The sequence below is a fragment of the Lagenorhynchus albirostris genome, chromosome 15, assembly GCF_949774975.1.
Source record: "Lagenorhynchus albirostris chromosome 15, mLagAlb1.1, whole genome shotgun sequence".
Taxonomy (NCBI): domain Eukaryota; kingdom Metazoa; phylum Chordata; class Mammalia; order Artiodactyla; family Delphinidae; genus Lagenorhynchus; species Lagenorhynchus albirostris.
Window position 1 is genome coordinate 67516811 of NC_083109.1, and position 16503 is coordinate 67533313.

The 16503-nt window shown below is 45.0% G+C and overlaps 1 protein-coding gene across 2 annotated transcripts in view; it reads right to left on the reverse strand.

The window, feature by feature from the left end:
• Positions 1-1685: 1685 nt before the first annotated feature.
• Positions 1686-16503, reverse strand: part of GGA2 (golgi associated, gamma adaptin ear containing, ARF binding protein 2) — a 30778-nt gene continuing 15960 nt past the window's right edge. The window contains exons 7-18 of one of the 2 annotated variants that reach the window (XM_060125135.1): positions 15259-15339; positions 14583-14720; positions 13419-13500; positions 10863-10988; positions 9975-10097; positions 9650-9678; positions 9116-9249; positions 7328-7485; positions 4956-5125; positions 3863-3973; positions 3210-3355; positions 1686-2659 (exon numbers count right to left, since the gene is read on the reverse strand). In XM_060125135.1, the coding sequence (XP_059981118.1) occupies positions 3245-3355; positions 3863-3973; positions 4956-5125; positions 7328-7485; positions 9116-9249; positions 9650-9678; positions 9975-10097; positions 10863-10988; positions 13419-13500; positions 14583-14720; positions 15259-15339 (1263 nt within the window). In that variant the 3' untranslated portion in view covers positions 1686-2659; positions 3210-3244. Of the gene's footprint in view, positions 3356-3862; positions 3974-4955; positions 5126-7327; positions 7486-9115; positions 9250-9649; positions 9679-9974; positions 10098-10862; positions 10989-13418; positions 13501-14582; positions 14721-15258; positions 15340-16503 lie in introns of both variants that reach the window. The other variant, XM_060125134.1, reaches the window with a different exon arrangement.

Below are 16503 nucleotides of genomic sequence, written 5' to 3' on the forward strand. Positions count from 1 at the left end.
AATGGGTAACATTCATGTTTTGGGTCATTATTTATCCTTTTTTCAACGCTACTAAATCCACAGCTCATCTACTCTCAACGAGTGGCTCACAGATAGAGCAGCATTTTAGCCCAATCTTAAATCACTGAAGACACAAAAGGAGTTAATTACAGGTGTAGTCAAAGAGATACGAGAAAACGTGGTATTATCAAAACATGAAGGGACTTTCTTGTGGCTTTGGCAAAGTGTCCTCTATTCTTGACAGATGACGCCAGAAGGGTAAGGAGCAAACAAAGTTACAGAAGGGCACCGAACACCAGAGTTAACAACTTGAATTTGGCTGCAAAGGCTTTTAGGGCATTAAGAAGCCATTCAGTTTTTCAGCAGGGGTCAAGTGCCCAGGTATGTTGCAAGTATAATGGCTCAGAGGAGAACTGAGAGGCAGGCTACGGCACCATCCAAAAAAAAAAAAAAAAAAAAGCAAAACCAGGACAGTGACAATGTGAATGCAAGATGTGATACTATTTAGAAATAGACTAGATGAGACAAAAGTATTGAGGGGGATGGAGATGAAGCAAGAATCAAGGACCTATGAAGGCTTGGATAGGTGCTTTCAAATAAAAGAACAGAGAGAGAATGAGAGAAGTGGCTGTGTTCCATTCTAAGCACTTGGAGGCAACAGTGGAACCTCCAGATAGATATCCATTAGACGGCTTAAAATATGGACCTGATGTCAGCAAGGAGGTGGAAGCCTGAGATACAGGTCTACCACCCATCTAGTAGTTAACTGCCCAGAATGCCTAGAAAAGTCCTAAGGACTAAACACTATGGAAACACATTTAAGGGACAGAAGGAAAAGAACAGTCAGAGGTAGGTCAAGAAATAGTGATGAGCAGGATCCCAGAAGGAAGAGTTCAGGATAGGGGAAAATACTGGATGGTCAGTGCCAACTCTCCAACAGACACATTATGGATTTGTCTCTCCCCATCAGAAGACCCACGAGGGCAGGGACCTTCTATCACTGCTGTATCTGCAGTGCCTACAGCAGTGCTCGGCTCACAGTAGCTAGTCAACAACAACTTGTTGAGTGAATAAAAGATACGGGTTGGTTCTTCTTAAGTGGTCACTGAACTTCATAATTAGAAGGCACTGATAACATAAACCAGGGCCACTTTCAGGACACCCACCTCCCTACCCCCTTACCCTTGTCCAACTCTATCTAAGCAGAGCACCACTGGGAGTCTGTCTCCCAGAAGACAGAAGAACGTTCACACGCAGTGAGTCTACCTTTTAACTACGTGATAAAGGTTTTTTCATGTGTAGGTCTCATTCACCCTTTTTTTTTTTTTTTTTTTTTTGCGGTACGCCGGCCTCTCACTGTTGTGGCCTCTCCCGTTGCGGAGCACAGGCCCCAGACGCGCAGGCCCAGCCGCCATGGCTCACGGGCCCAGCCGCTCCCTGGCATGTGGGATCTTCCCGGACCGGGGCACGAACCCGTGTCCCCTGCATCGGCAGGCAGACTCTCCAGGGAAGCCCTCATTCACCCATTTTTGAGGGAAGTCCTAGGCAGGCATCGTCTTTATGATGGGCTCCTCTAGGAGACTTTATGAAACAGCTAGAGCCTATAAAAGCTATATAGAATATTTGAACACAAAATTTTAGATTAAAATGAACCTATGAGTTATGCCAAATGAAGAAGTCACCCCATCATTTATCTGTTTTATGAGTTTTCACATTTGCTTTAAAAGTGACATACCTTGATTTTTTACAGCTCTCATCCCCACCATAGTGCTGGCATATTTCCAACTATATGTAGCAGGTAAAAGATCAGACTGTAGAGTACCAGATCCTGTGACAAAGAGCCCCAAACAGAGCCTTGCAGTTTCTGAGGCAGAATCCTACCCAGACAGGTGAGCTGCTTGGATCTTGCATCCTTCATCAGGCCATCTCAGCCAGGCTCAGCTCTCTTCACCCATCCATCAGGCCAAGCAAGACTTGTAAAACATGCACACATGCCTAGCACATTGTAGGTGCTCAGTATTAACTGACTGCAGGCCTGAATTCTTCCTTCACACCATGACTGTAACAAGAATCCACCTCTCTTCCAGCTTCATTCAGATCCTCAGGGCTTCTCTTCACTGAAGCAGTTCTTAAGGTTCCACATCCCTCAGGAAGTCTTCCTTACTTCAACAGATGAATGATCCCTTCAAGCCTATTATCTCTAAATGCAACAGGCTTTGCATCTCCTACTTACTCAAAACTCCACAAAGCGTATTTGCTACACGGGTATTTATTCAATGACTTTCTGTATTTAGTCATCACTTTTCATTGCTAAACTCACTTCGTATCTCATTTGCATCACAGTTCTTCATCCTGGATTGTGAAGTCAACAGGCCAGGGCGAACCTGTTAGTTATGATTTACAACGACTGGCATGGTGTCACAATCAAAGAGCTCTGGGTAAATGCTTGTGGTGAAAGAGGATGAGGATGGAGATGAGGGTCCTGAGGGAGGGTCCAGACAGGCTGCCCGACCCATGGAACCTGAGGCCTGAATAAGGCCTGGGATCTGCTTTCCCCTCTGCCCTGAAGGGTCCATCTATGGGCAATTTTAAGGCACAGTGGTGAAGGACATGATTGGCCCACCAAGCGCGGTCCTCTGGTCTAGTGGCAGCCCCTCGCCTAGAACACAGTGCAACAAGCATTCCATTTAGAAGATCTTCCTGAACACATGCAAGCAGCATTCGCTAATGGAAATGGAGACAAGGTCTTTCTTGGAAGAGAGTGTCCCAGAAGACACTCTGCCCCAAGACCAACCAGGTCCCTTTAAAGGTCCCTGAGAACAGCAGCCTGGGAGCAACCAAGTCTTTCAAAGGCTGACAAGGCACAGAGTGATGAATGAAAAGATAATAATACATGGAAAACAACAACAACAACTTTGGCTTATAAAACCTCCAACTTGAGGCAGGGACATCAGTGTCCACCAACATGCAAAACCAGATATGATCGTAGCAGATGGTTATCAGAAATGCTTTAGCATTTCCCACACCGCCCACATCCCTGCCCCTCAGCCCCCGGGCCACACACACACACACACACACACACACACACACAATATCTGCAGAATAAGTCAGAGGTTGGCATCCAGAGCCTGATGTCAGGATAGAACTCTTGGCACTCTGCACTACATCACTGTGATTAGTCCTATCTAGACAGCAAAAGTAACACTGGCCTAAGCTTGAATGGCAGGGTCTGTCCAGTGAGGAGTTAGGCTGCACCCAAGACTGCCAGGTCTGGAAAGTCTTTCACTTCTCCTACTTCGCTGAAAGGCTGTCCACCCTGGTTGAATGTCAGCTTATACCGTAACCGGATGGGCTCCTGAGCAAAGATAAAAGATGTTATATTAGTGGGGAGTGAACACAGAGACAGGCCCAGAGTAAAAGCCTTTACCCACCCCGTAGTCACCAAGTAACAGTATATGTATGTTAACTCCACCCAAGTGAGGGCTTCAAGCAACTGTATGACAGGCATACCCTGGCCTTGACCCTCTGGGACTACAAACACAAGGGGAGCCAGGCTTACATCCTGGGAATCCTCCCACGCTTTTGCAGTCCTGGAGACCAGCTAAGAGGACAGATTGGCCTCACCCTTTCAGAGGATTCCATGGGATTAGGGAGAGTGTGTACCACTCCCTTGGTCCCCAGCTATGACAATCTGGTCACAGATCTTTCAATAAGCCCCAAAAGAAAACGGACTCTGGCAAAGGACATTCTACCACCATCCCAACCAAAGCAAGACCTCAATATACCTCTCTCCACCTGCCCAGCTGCCTCCCTAGAGTTCAGGGGCCCCTGTTTCCCTGCTACCACAGACACCAGAACATACTTTGTGTGGATTGTCAAGCAGCAGCATCTGAGAGATCACTGCTGGAGGCATCAAAGGACTGAAAGCAGGAAGCTTGGAGCTGGACGCTGGCTGTAGTTTCACTCTCATTGACTATTGGGGGCAAAAAGAATCCAACATATAACTCATTCCTAACAAACTACAGCTTTAATGAGGGAGATCAGGTGAACAGGAGAGCTTGGCCTCCACCCCACCAATTGATGAAAGGATCCAAAAGCCCTTCCACTCATACATGGAATGTATCTGAAGTTGTGTGATCAAAGGTTGGCTTCTGAGAGGCAGCATGAAGAGTGAGAGCATATCTTGAGTTGAATTCTAACTCTGCCTCTTACTAGCTCTGTGATTTGGGGCAAAATATTTAACCTTTCTGAACCTTGGACTGATAATTTAATTTATAAGATAGAGGTAATGATAGCACATGCCCTACAAAATTACCATGAGTATTAGAAAACACATAGTTTATTTTTGTCTGCTTTGAATCCTTCCTTTCAGGACAGGCCCCTTGCCCATTTCTTGTGATTCTGGTATGGCTGTTAATCTGTGGGGAGCTACTTCCCTCGAGAAAAAAAACATAACATGCAACTTGGCCAGAGTACCTCATACCCCTTAACACGAGTTACTGGTCCAAGGTATGCAAGTAATACCAACAAGGCCAACCCTAGCCCTTCCTGAGGTAATCAATATGCATGCCTCATGTCAGGGGACAGTTTCCTTCTGAGATAAAAAGCGATAAGGACCATGTAACTCTGAAGCTGCTGATAACCATTTTCCTGCTTGGTGGAGGGAGTCTATGAGAGAACAGGGTCCAGAGAGGAAAAACCAAGTCAAGAGATGGAAAGTGACAGATTCTTAAGGAACTGTTTAAGAATTTACCTGAATCCAGCCATATCTGAAGTCAGACGTTCAGGAATTCTCAGTTAAATGAGCCAACAAAACTCCCAGTTTATCTTAACCTACTTCGAGTGAAGATTCTAGCCCTTCCACCTAATAGATAACATCCCAGCAAAGGACCTGGTGCTCAAAAATGATAGCCTTTATTGAAAAATTCAAAGGAGCGGGCCAGCCGCTGACTCACCTTTGGCACAGCTACTTGAAACATGATGTCCCAGACAGGTTGGGTGGCCGTGCTCATCATGGTCAACAGTAGCACCTGTACCTCTGGGTGGCCAGGGGCCCCAGTCTGGGAAAAGTGGAGCAGAATTCTGAATCCATTCCGGTCATACACGATAAGAGGAGGCAGGTTGCCTGGTAGAGAAGGACCCGACCAAAAGGATTAGCACTGTTACAGACTCCCCTGACAGAGCAGCCATGCTTGAAAGAGATGTGCACCTATCACCAAATCCTGTTGCTTCTCCAGTCAGAACAGCTCCTGAAATTAACCCTCTGCACCACCATAATCCAAGTCTCGTTACCTCTAGTTGGACTCCTGTGACATTCCAAACTGATCTCTCCCCTCCATCCAACCATCCAGTACCAGTTTAAGAAAAAAAAAAAAAAGCATTTTTTTGAGCAAGAAATGATTATGATTAAAATAATGTATGAACACTACAGAAAATACAGGATACCATAAAGGAGAAAATAAAAAACACCCTTAATACTCCCCAGAAATAAGCACTGCTAACATCTGGGCCTATATCCTTCTGGTTTCTCTTGTATGACTACATACACATAACATCTCTTATATTTAATTTTACAAAACTATAAAGACAGTAGATCTCTTCAAATTAATTAGGTCTTGGAAATACTAAAGGGATTGTTCTACTTTAGCTAAGAAATGATTCGTAAGTTAATTTTGGGAAAAGATACGTTAGACTAACCATTAAAAAAGAAGGGAGAGTAGGGCTATTTGCATAAACAAATACTCAGATATGTACGAAATTGCAATTGAAAACAGCATGCAGAACAGACCCAAATACGAGAATTTAACATGTCAAGAGCATATATTTGAAAATCACTGGCTGATTCAATAAATGGCAGGCAGCTTGCTAACCAAGTGGAAAAAATTTTAATGAAGATCCTTATTTCATGCCAAACATCACTTATCAAAACACACATTATAAAAATATAGTTTAACAATGAAACTGTCGGAGATTTAAAAGACTGAAAATATTCATGAGGTATGGAGGTGAGGTTATGGGGAAAAAGGTAACCCTTCCAGGAAGGAACTTGGTGACAAAGATCAAAATTTTAAATGTCTACACCCAGCATTTCCACTTTTAAGCATATATCCTAATGAAATAATCAGGAAAGTTTCAAAAATGGATCTCCATTTTTTGCAATGGGTGTTCACTGTAACACTGTTTATAACAGTAAACAACTGGAAACAAATTATCCTTCAGAAAGAAACTGAATAAATGAGTTACAGTACATGTTAGTGGCATAAGAATGAATTCATTTTTAAAAAATCAAGGTTTTGAAGAATAAGGGCATGAAACAATGCTACAGCTTAAAATATTAAATAAAGCAGGATATAAAACAGTATATATACTATGGTGACAATTTACTAAACATACATACATGGATAAAACAGGAAAATACATCAAGACATTAATAGAACTTTCATCTCTGGGTGGTAACGGTACAGATGATTTTAATTTTCTGCTCTATTCTATCTTTTCTAAAACTATATTGAATTTTGTTTTTAATTTTGTTTTTTAATAATTTCAGATTTACAAAAAGTTACAAAAACACAAAGAATTCCCATGTACCCTTCACCCAGCTCCCTCAAATGTTAACATTATATATAACTACAGTGCAATTATCAAAACCAGGAAATTAACAATGAACATTTATTATGTTTAAATAAAAATTAATAAAGTAAGTATGCAAAGGGCCCCCACTGCTGACTTTATTTCCTCTGCCTGGTTCCAGGGCCCTCTGTAATCTGAGCTCACCACACTGAGCCACAGGAAGGCCCTGTGCCCAAGGAAGGGGCCCAGGCCCTAGATCTAAAGACCTCAGTTGTTTCCCACTCACATACCAGTGTGCTGACCACAGGCAGTCTCACCTTACTTAGCTGGGCCTTCCGTTTCCTTTTCTTTGTAAGGGAGGTTAATAGCTACTTTTCCTGCTTTAATGAGGATCATTAGAGAGGAAGAGGATCACCAGCCAAATTCTTCCTTTCTTTCTAATTCCACCTCTTCTGAGTTATTTCAGATCACACTGAACATTCCCTTCTTGAATTCCAAATGAAGATCATCTCCGTAAGTGGATTCAAGGCCCCTAATTAAATTTCGCCTGCCAATATCCTTCAGTGTCAACTCCAAGACAGAGAAAACTAAAAAAAGTATTAGCTAAGAGACATGGGCCACCCGCCTTATCCTCTGTCCCCAGGCAGTATCTCTCCCCGACTCATCTTCCCCAGTTTAAGAGCCACCCATACCAATCCAGAGTGGATAAAGCTGGGCATCTAACAGAAAGGGAAAAAAAGGGTGAAACTGTACTTACTGGGCTTAACAGACTCCAAAGGGACAAACACTTGAGCCAGAGGTGTATTCTGGGAAGACGGAGAAGAAGCCAATGGGCCAGCCTCCCAGGACCAACCTGGAGAGGACTTAGTACCTGGTGGCACTTCCCTGGGGATACTTTTCTGCGGAATATAATTCCTGCAAAGAAATAATATCAAGACTGGCAAAAACTGTAGAGAATTCCAGGAATCTGATTAGGTTTTGTGAAAAATAAGGGAAAAAAAAAATATATATATATGCATGTGTATATGTGTGTATGTATATATTTTACGGGTGTATGACTTTAGACGAGTAATCTAACCCATGCCTCAGTTTTCTTACTGTAAAATAGAAACAGTTTAGTATCTATCTCATAGGCTGTTACAAGAATTAAATGAGAGGGCTTCCCTGGTGGCGCAGCGGTTGAGAGTCCGCCTGCCGATGCAGGGGACGCGGGTTCGTGCCCGGGTCCGGGAAGATCCCACATGCCGCAGAGCGGCTGGGCCCGTGAGCCATGGCCGCTGGGCCTGCGCATCCGGAGCCTGTGCTCCGCAGCAGGAGAGGCCGCAGCAGTGAGAGGCCCACATACTGCAAAAAGAAAAACAAAAAAAAAAAAAAAAAAGAAGAATTAAATGAGAAAGTATATGAAGAGGACTGAGCAGAATGTGTGCATACAATAAGGACCCAATAAAGTAATTAATGTTGTAGTTGTCAGGCAGTCTCTGAAAACAAGTAGCTCAGTCAGATGGTTTCCCATACATGATCACCAGCGTGACGTAAGCTAGGAAGATGACAGCACAAGTTACACTGACCACTTCTTTCATACTTCATGATTTTGTCCATTTGGAATACAAATCAAAAACATTTATGGAAAACCAAACTCCAGACATAAGTAACCCACCAAAATTAGAATTATTACTGACCCCATGTCAAGTGGTTATAAACAGTAAACTAGGAAGAAACCCCCTACGGGTACTAACAAGAATGACCTCCCAGCACATCTCCATTTCCACCCAGCTCTGTGGTCTCCACCAGGGACACAGGCTCTCAGGCTGTTTGGGGGAAGGCAAAGTGTTCCAGCCTTGCCAGAGGCAAAGGGACAGGACCTATGAAAATATGTTTATACTCATACCTAAGAGCACCTCTACTTTTATAAATCTGTACTATAGAAACACTCCAGGTTCCTCCAACCTGGAAGCATGTAAATATCCACAAGAGGGAAATGATTAAATATATATATTATATGTATATGAATTATTATTCAACTATTAGAATGAGGCAAGTTTACATAAATTGATGAAAACGCATCCAAGATGTGTGATATAAAAAACCACAGTGGAGTACAGTTTGTAAATTATAATCTCATTTGTGTAAAAATAAGCCACAGCAACACATTACTACATGTGTAGAAAAAAAGCAAAGAAGGACCATTCAACATTGTCTTTAGAGAGTGATATTTGGGACTTTCTATATTATCTATTTCTCTAGTAATCAAGCTTTGCTTCAAATTACACTGAAATCAGGAAAAAAAAAAAAAACCCTATAAAGACAAAAAACATCATCATCATCACTGCTGTTGCTCCTTAAACTGCGTTTTGGAGGTCCTGGCCAAACGTGTACTTTTCTGACTTAGGATGCGGAATAAAAGGAGAACACGCTGAACTCCGACAGAAAGGAAGCAGCCCTTCACGGGGAGCAGCAGCCCTGGGCCCCGCTGCCTGGCCTTGCGCAGTGAGTGAGCACCGCACACAGGAGCCACTCTTCTACGCTCCTTGCCCACAAGACTCACAGAGGTCCCGGAGACGGCTGTGGGGAGAGGAGATCCAGCAAGTTCCTTTCTGCAGAAGGGCTCTGGACACCACCACCCGGCAGTGTGCTGGTGGTAGTGTTCCTCTTTTCCTGACCGCAATTCTGACTCGCAACCTGTCAAAACCAGGAATGACTAAAGTAAGGCCAGGGCATGAGTGACTATGAGCCATGGTGACATTGTGGCACAGCTCTCCTGACCCCAAAGCCCAGGCTTACTACATTTCCTGGGGCAGGTGGAGAAAGGTCAAGAGGACATGACTCCTCAGCAGACCTTTAGTAAGCAGGAGCCTGGATACAACAGAAAAGGGTAGGGAAGAAGGAGAGCAAAATCCCTCCAGGGGTTCAAGCCAGACAGTAGAGGTGAGGATGAGGAAGAGGCTTTGGACCTCTGAGTCCACAGTGCCACCAGGCTATGCTGTAGCCCTCCACCCTCCCCCAGGCACTGCTGCCCTCATGAAGGTAGGTTTGAGGGACTTCCCCTCTCCTCTCCAGTCCCTAGGAAGAGCTTCCTTACCTTTTTGGTAACTGGGCCATCACTGATCCCTGTAAAGAAGGAACAGAGTGAGATGCACATCCGTAGCTCTACCTGATATGAATTGGAGACTGATACCATCATCCTTTCTAGAACATTTAGAAAGCCTAGACAAAACAAATTACCCAAAGTCATTCAACTCATTCATGGCAAATCTGAAACTGAGTACAGGGAGGACCTCTCTGAACTTCCCGGTTTACCCAATTCCTTCTAAAAACCGGCACACTCTCACCAGGGGCAATGGGCTTACTCGCTCCCTGGGAATCAGGACCATTCTGTGCCTGCTGCCCCTAAACAGCACCCTCACCTAAGGCTGCCAGGTCGTGATGCAGTAAAGATGGAGCCACAGTCCCAGCCTGCTCGGATCCACTGTCCACCTCCAAGTCAATCAGGGGGCAGTTCTTCATGCGGCCTGTTGGATTCTGAAAGACTAGAAAACAGACAGTTAGGAAAATAAGTCAGTCAGAATAAGAGCAAAGTCTCCACTTAAAGGTTATCAGTTTCCCTCAGGCCCCCTCCCAATCAAAAGACATCACATCACCCCACCCTTAAGCACACCCCAGATGAACCTTCCACCTCAGCTGACTGGCTTGACTTACAGCCTTGAGTGGCATCTGAAATACGAGGTAACCAGAGGAACTGCCTTCCCACCCCAGTAAACACAGAATCCTCTAACGGTCCATTCAACCTGGACAGTAGCAGAGCTGACTGCTCCAGGTCAGAGGCCTTTGAGGTTCTGACCACAGTGAATCAGAATCATCTCGAGCGCTTGATAAAAATGCGGGTCCCAGCTCTAAGTAGTCTTGATTCAGAAGGTCCAAGAATCTGCATTTTAACCAGTACTCCAGATGATTCCGATTTAGCTAGCCTGGCACTAGGAAACACCTGAAGAAGGTCATATTTTTTTTGCTGTGAGCTCCCATAAGTAAGCACTCATGAGAGGTGCAATCCAAACCTGGGCACGGTATAGCCACCGCTTCTGTTTACAGCCAAAGCTAGTTCCAGCCTAGCAGTCAACCCGTGATGGCACGTGGGGCAGAGGCCGGCTATATAAAACCAATGCTCAAGGGAAAGGGAAAAGAGGACATGCTCTCTCATTTCTATACCATAACCCAGAGCGTTCAGGGATCCATTTCTTTCCCGGTGTTTGCAGGCTGCCCCACGGCGGAGGGTGGGAGAGGCTCTCTGCACATACCTCTGGAGACAGGTATGTCTCCCAAAGAGCTGACCACTGTGTTCCCAAAGGTGACACGGCCCTCCATCACCTGTTTGTACAGCAGAACTCCCTGGGTGAGGAGGTCATTTGCCTGGAGAACCTCCGCTGAAGAATGAGAGAAAAATCAGAATCCCCTGCTTTAGCTACCAACAATCTCAGCCCTTTTGAAGCCACTCCACAAAGCAGCTGTCACACGGCTCCACCAGGTTCAGTATATCCATGCCTCCTGCCCCCACCCAGTCACTCAGTCCCTGAACCTCAACACTTTCTTCGCAGGATGTAGGAGGAACCAAATTTTTTCACTTTCTTTGTCTGTACTGTCCAATATGATGGCCAACACTTGAAATATGGGTCTTTCAAGTGAGGAACTAAAACTTTAATTTTAAGTCAAAACTTAAAGCTACTTTGTCAATGTGGATGCAAATATTAAAAAAAAATTTTTGGTACTTTATTCAGTTATTGGGAAGCGTGTAGGAAACAAGCTGGTACACGAATCTACTTTTTCACCTGTAAATTTTGTAAAATCTAAGTACAGATCAAGTATTCCTGATGAAAATCTGACATCCAAATTGAAACATCCTGTAAGTATAAAATACGCAGTGGATTTCAGAAATGTCAAGAGTATCTTATGATCTGGTGCAAGAAAGCCTTTCCTAGGAGAGAGACAGAACAGCAACAGGGCCAGGGGCTATGCATAACACTGCAGGCCATGGTACTAGGAAGGCACTGCAAGAGCGACCAACTATTCATTTCCTGTCAATTTTTAAACTGGATGGAAGTTGTGAACTAACACGAGGTTGAATTCACCTGGCAAAGTGTTTTATTTGGCATGTGCAAGGTGATTAAAATTTAAATTTTGTGACCTCTGACTTCATTGCAACCGGAGGAAATAACGGGTTTAGACAATAATTACATCACATAAAACCCAGAAAACCAGATACCATGGGCCTCTTCACATCACCTGTGAAGCATTCTTGCTCCCCAGCACACGCTCTGCCATTTGAACCTGAATCTGAACAAGCCTCCTGATCCAATTTATAAGAAAGCAGGAATTTCAGAAATCTCAGGAACAGAGAAACATTAAATACCATGGGAGATGCCATCAGAAAATTGAGACCAAGAGAAACTCTGCAAGTCAAAGGACATGTTTTTCATGCATGAAGTAAAAAAGAATGGGGGCTACCCATTATAAGGGACTTAAATATCAACCAATTACAAAGTGTGGTTTTTCTTTTTGATACTGATTTACAACAAACTTTAAAAAAAGAAAGAGGGTCAACAAGGAATGATTAGAGGGAAAAATGCCCAGGAAAATCTGAACACTGACTGGTTACTTTGAAATGTTTGGAATTTGCTTAAAAATAGAATTGGGAGGACTTCCCCCGGTGGCCCAGAGGTTAAGACTCTGAGCTTCCACTGCAGGGGGCACGGGTTTGATCCCTGGTCGGGGAACTAAGATCCTATAAAAATAAGTAAGTAAAGTAAATAAATAAAAGTAAATGCATAGACAGTCATCGAACAGACATCTAATAAGGTGCCAGATCTTATTAAAATAAAAAAAAACTAGAATTGGGGATGTAGGGGGGAAGATGGAGGGAGAAAGCAGTACAGATAAAACAAGATCAAAAGACTGGCCATGAGTTGGTAATTATTAACAAAAGGTGAAGAGTACATGGGGATAGAATAAATCCCTTTTGTGTGTTTTGAGATTTTCCATAAAATAAAATAGTTTTAAACATTTCAATACCTGTGTACAGGATTACAGTTCTCCCCTGTGCCTTCCACTTGGTATCCCCACTTAGACTCCCCACTCAGTCCCTGAAGGCACTTTGGGTGTGAAACCTTCCAAGGAGCCCCTCGCAGCTGTTTCTCAGACCTCTGAGAATGTTCAGCCTTTCTTCAAGCCTTCAATTGTAGCCGCTCTTTCTCCTATCCCCTTCACAAATCTACATGGTAAATTTCCACCCTTTTCTATGCTTTCAGACTTGCGGCTCATTTCTTGCTCAAACATAGTAGATCCTCTGGAAATCAGAAGAATTAACTCAGGCCACACCCTCCCCAAGCCCAACCACCATAACACCTAGGGGCTACTGTCTTGTTTCTGCGTCAGCAGTAAGGCAGGAAGCCCCACGTCTGTCCTGCACTCTTGGGTGCTGTCTATGCCTAAAGAATAAGACTGTACCAAGGGACTTCCCTGGTGGTGCAGTGGTTAAGAATCTGCCTGCGAATGCAGGGGACACAGGATCAATCCCTGGTCCGGGAAGATGCCACATGCTGTGCAGCAACTAAACCCGTGTGCCACAACTATTGAGCCGGCGCTCTAGAGCCCGCGAGCCACAACTACTGAAGCCCGCACGCCTAGAGCCTGTGCTCCACAACAAGAGAAGCCACCGCAATGAGAAGCCTGAGCAACACAACGAAGAGTAGCCCCTACTCGCCCCAACCGGAGAAAGCCCGCACACAACAACAAAGACCCAACACAGCCAAAAATAAATATATATATATTTTTTTAATTAAAGAAAAAAAACATCATACCGAGCGCATCGTCATCATCGGTGGTATCGCTTGCCAGCCGGAACAGGGTGGGCCGCAGCTTTTCACACCTCTCATACACGACCTATAAAACAGAGCTTGTTATGTAAATTCTCAGTAAGTGTGTTATAAAAAAAGAAAGATCCCAAGATGTGTAAATGTGAAGAAATGGGAAATCTCTACACTGCTTTCAGAAATACGAAATGACACAAACACTCTGGAAAACGGTCTGGCAGTTTGTTAAAGAGTTAACTGTACATGCAGCATATGACCTAGCAATCCCACGTCGAGGCATTTACCCAAGAGAAAGGGAAGTGTATGTTCACGCAAAACCCTGTATACAACTGTTTACAGCAGGTTAACTCATCATCACCCAGAGCTGGAAACAACCCAAATATCCACCAACAGATGAACGGATATACATATTGTGGTGTACGCATACAACGGAGTACCACTCAGCAGTAAAAAGGAATACTCTACTGGGACCTCCCTGGCGGTCCAGCGGTTAAGACTCTGCGCTCCCCAGCACAGCACAGGAAGATCAGCTCGGTGCTTTGTGACCACCTAGAGGGGTGGGATAGGGAGCGTGGGAGAGAGACGCAAGAGGGAGGGGATATGGGGATATATGTGTACATATAACTGACTCCCTTTGTTATGTAGCAGAAACTAACACACCATTGTAAAGCAATTATACTCCGATAAAAATGTTAAAAATGATAATAATGAACACTGCTTTGCAATCAAAAAAAAAAAAAAAAGACTCCACGCTCTGAAAGCAGGGGCCATGGGTTTGATCCCCAGTCAGGGAACTGAGACCCCACATGCCAAGCGGTGCAGCCAAAAAAAAAAAACAAAAGAATGGGTCTCGGGTCTCAAATAATAACGCCAAGAGGGAGAAGAGAAGCCAGACCAAAAAAAAAAGTGTAATACTGTATCATTCCATTTATATAAGAGTCTAGGAAAAATATACTAATCAGAACAGAAAACAAATCAGTGGTTGCCTGGGGATGGGGAGAGAGGCAGGAACAGAAGGGAAGGGAATGAGGAAGTTGGGGGCGGCTGAGGGACATAAATTTTGATTGTATGATGACTTCTTGAAATATATGTGTATTCCCAGTATGTCAGCGATACTCAGTGCCACCTGAAATTTAGTTTTAAAAAGAGTACCTGCAAGGCTGCCTGGTCTGGCGGGGCCTGCCCTGGCCTGCGGTACATGCTCAGCATTTCCTGCAGCACCTTCACGTGGCTCCGTACCTCCTCCACAGCACTGACTCTCTTGGACACCTTTTCTGATTTTTCTTGTTCCTTTTGGGAGAAAGAGGATGAAGTGAGGGAGTAGAAGCTCTGAAGAAAGCCTGAACAAGCGCCGGGAAAGGGGCGCTGCACTGTGGAGAGCTCAGGGAAGCCACCAAAACACGGAGCGAATGGAGTGTTCACTCAGCAGGTAGAGAAGATGCTCAAGGCCTGGAATTCCTGGGACAGACAATGCAGTTTGGGGAGCTGGGACTACTCCTTTGTACCACCAGCCTAAATCCCTCTGGAAAAGAAATTCCCAAACCTGGATTCTATCCACACCAATACCGGTCGCTGGGATGGAAACTGGTGTCTGTGAAATGCTTTGAGTTCCTAGACGGAAGTACTAGAGAAACACACAGCAGTTTCTGCTTCCAGTCACCACCTTGCTGCCCTTCAGGGAGCCCACAGCTGCTCCCCGGTTCAGGGCTAGGCAGCCATCCCTTCTCCCAGACGACTGTGTACCCACACCCTCCAGCACACACACACATATACACTGTCCAGCCCCTGTCAAGTGCTGCTTCTGCAGAACCCCCTGGAAAATGCCCACCTCCTTGACCAAATTCTTGATCAGCCGGTTTGCAGCCTGAAGATCCTCAGGATGGTTGCTCTTCAGAAGCCTTGTCAGAAGCTGAAGAGGGAACAACACTAGGTGAAACCAATTCCCTCTGTGTCAAACGGCCCAGACTGATAGCACCAGCAACAGCAGAGTCAGCACTAATAACAGCTCGCACATTTTATACGCATTACCTTACCAAATCCTCACAACACAGTAACCTAAGGATTACGACCATCCCCACAGACCACTGGTTTTTCCATGGGGTGGGGCGGTGGATGTCCCCAGGGAACCTCTGGCAAAGTCCGCAGACATTTTCGGTTGTCACAACTGGGGGTACTCCTGGCATCTAGCGGTTAGAGGGATACTGTACACACTCTATCCTACAGTGCCTAACGACCTCCAACAAGAAAGCTAACTGGCCCAAAATGTCAACAGTGCCAAGGCTGTCTTGGACCGCACACTATGATGTGACAGACCTTGGCGATCTCGTCCACCTTATTCCCAATAGGTAGAGGAGTCACTCACTCTTTGTTGGATGGGTGGCAGGACAGGTGGAGATACTGAGTGCCAGGGAGTCTAAGCAGCTGACACAAGACCATCTTTCTCAGAAGTCCATGCCACACCTCCTCCCCCATTCCTCCCACCCTCTGCAATGGTGAAGCACCTGTAGGAGAGGAGCCAGAGGGAAAGCCGCCCAGAACCCAGCACAGCCCTGCTCACTCTGCCCACAGTGAGCACCTCGATCCAAGGGAAGAGTACAGCTGACAGTTGCAGCTGGAAGGCAGAGGGTACCAGAAGAGACCCATCCTCAGACTGGAGTCTTCCTGGTTCTACACTCACCAGACCTTGTGAGGGACCAAGAACGCTAATGACCAAAAGCACTGCCACCTTTCAGGGGCACCCTGGAGTTATCCCTGGGTCTTGGCCTAGGTTTGGACCACCTTGCTTTTCCCTTCCCTCTCCTTACTGATGTCTGAGGAGCAACAATTCTGGGAGACAAAAATGGAAGGAAAATGGGTGAGATCATGCTTACTGACACTAAAAAGCCAACATACAACCAATTCTTTACTGCCCACTCTCCTCCCCCGACACCACACTCCGGTATGACCGACGACCCACATTACCCACTAGGGTTATCCTTTCGTACCTTCTTTCCCTCAGGAACACTGAACAGATAAAGTGAAAGATATAAAGAACAGGACACTTATTATTTGGCCCATCCACAAAGAAAACATC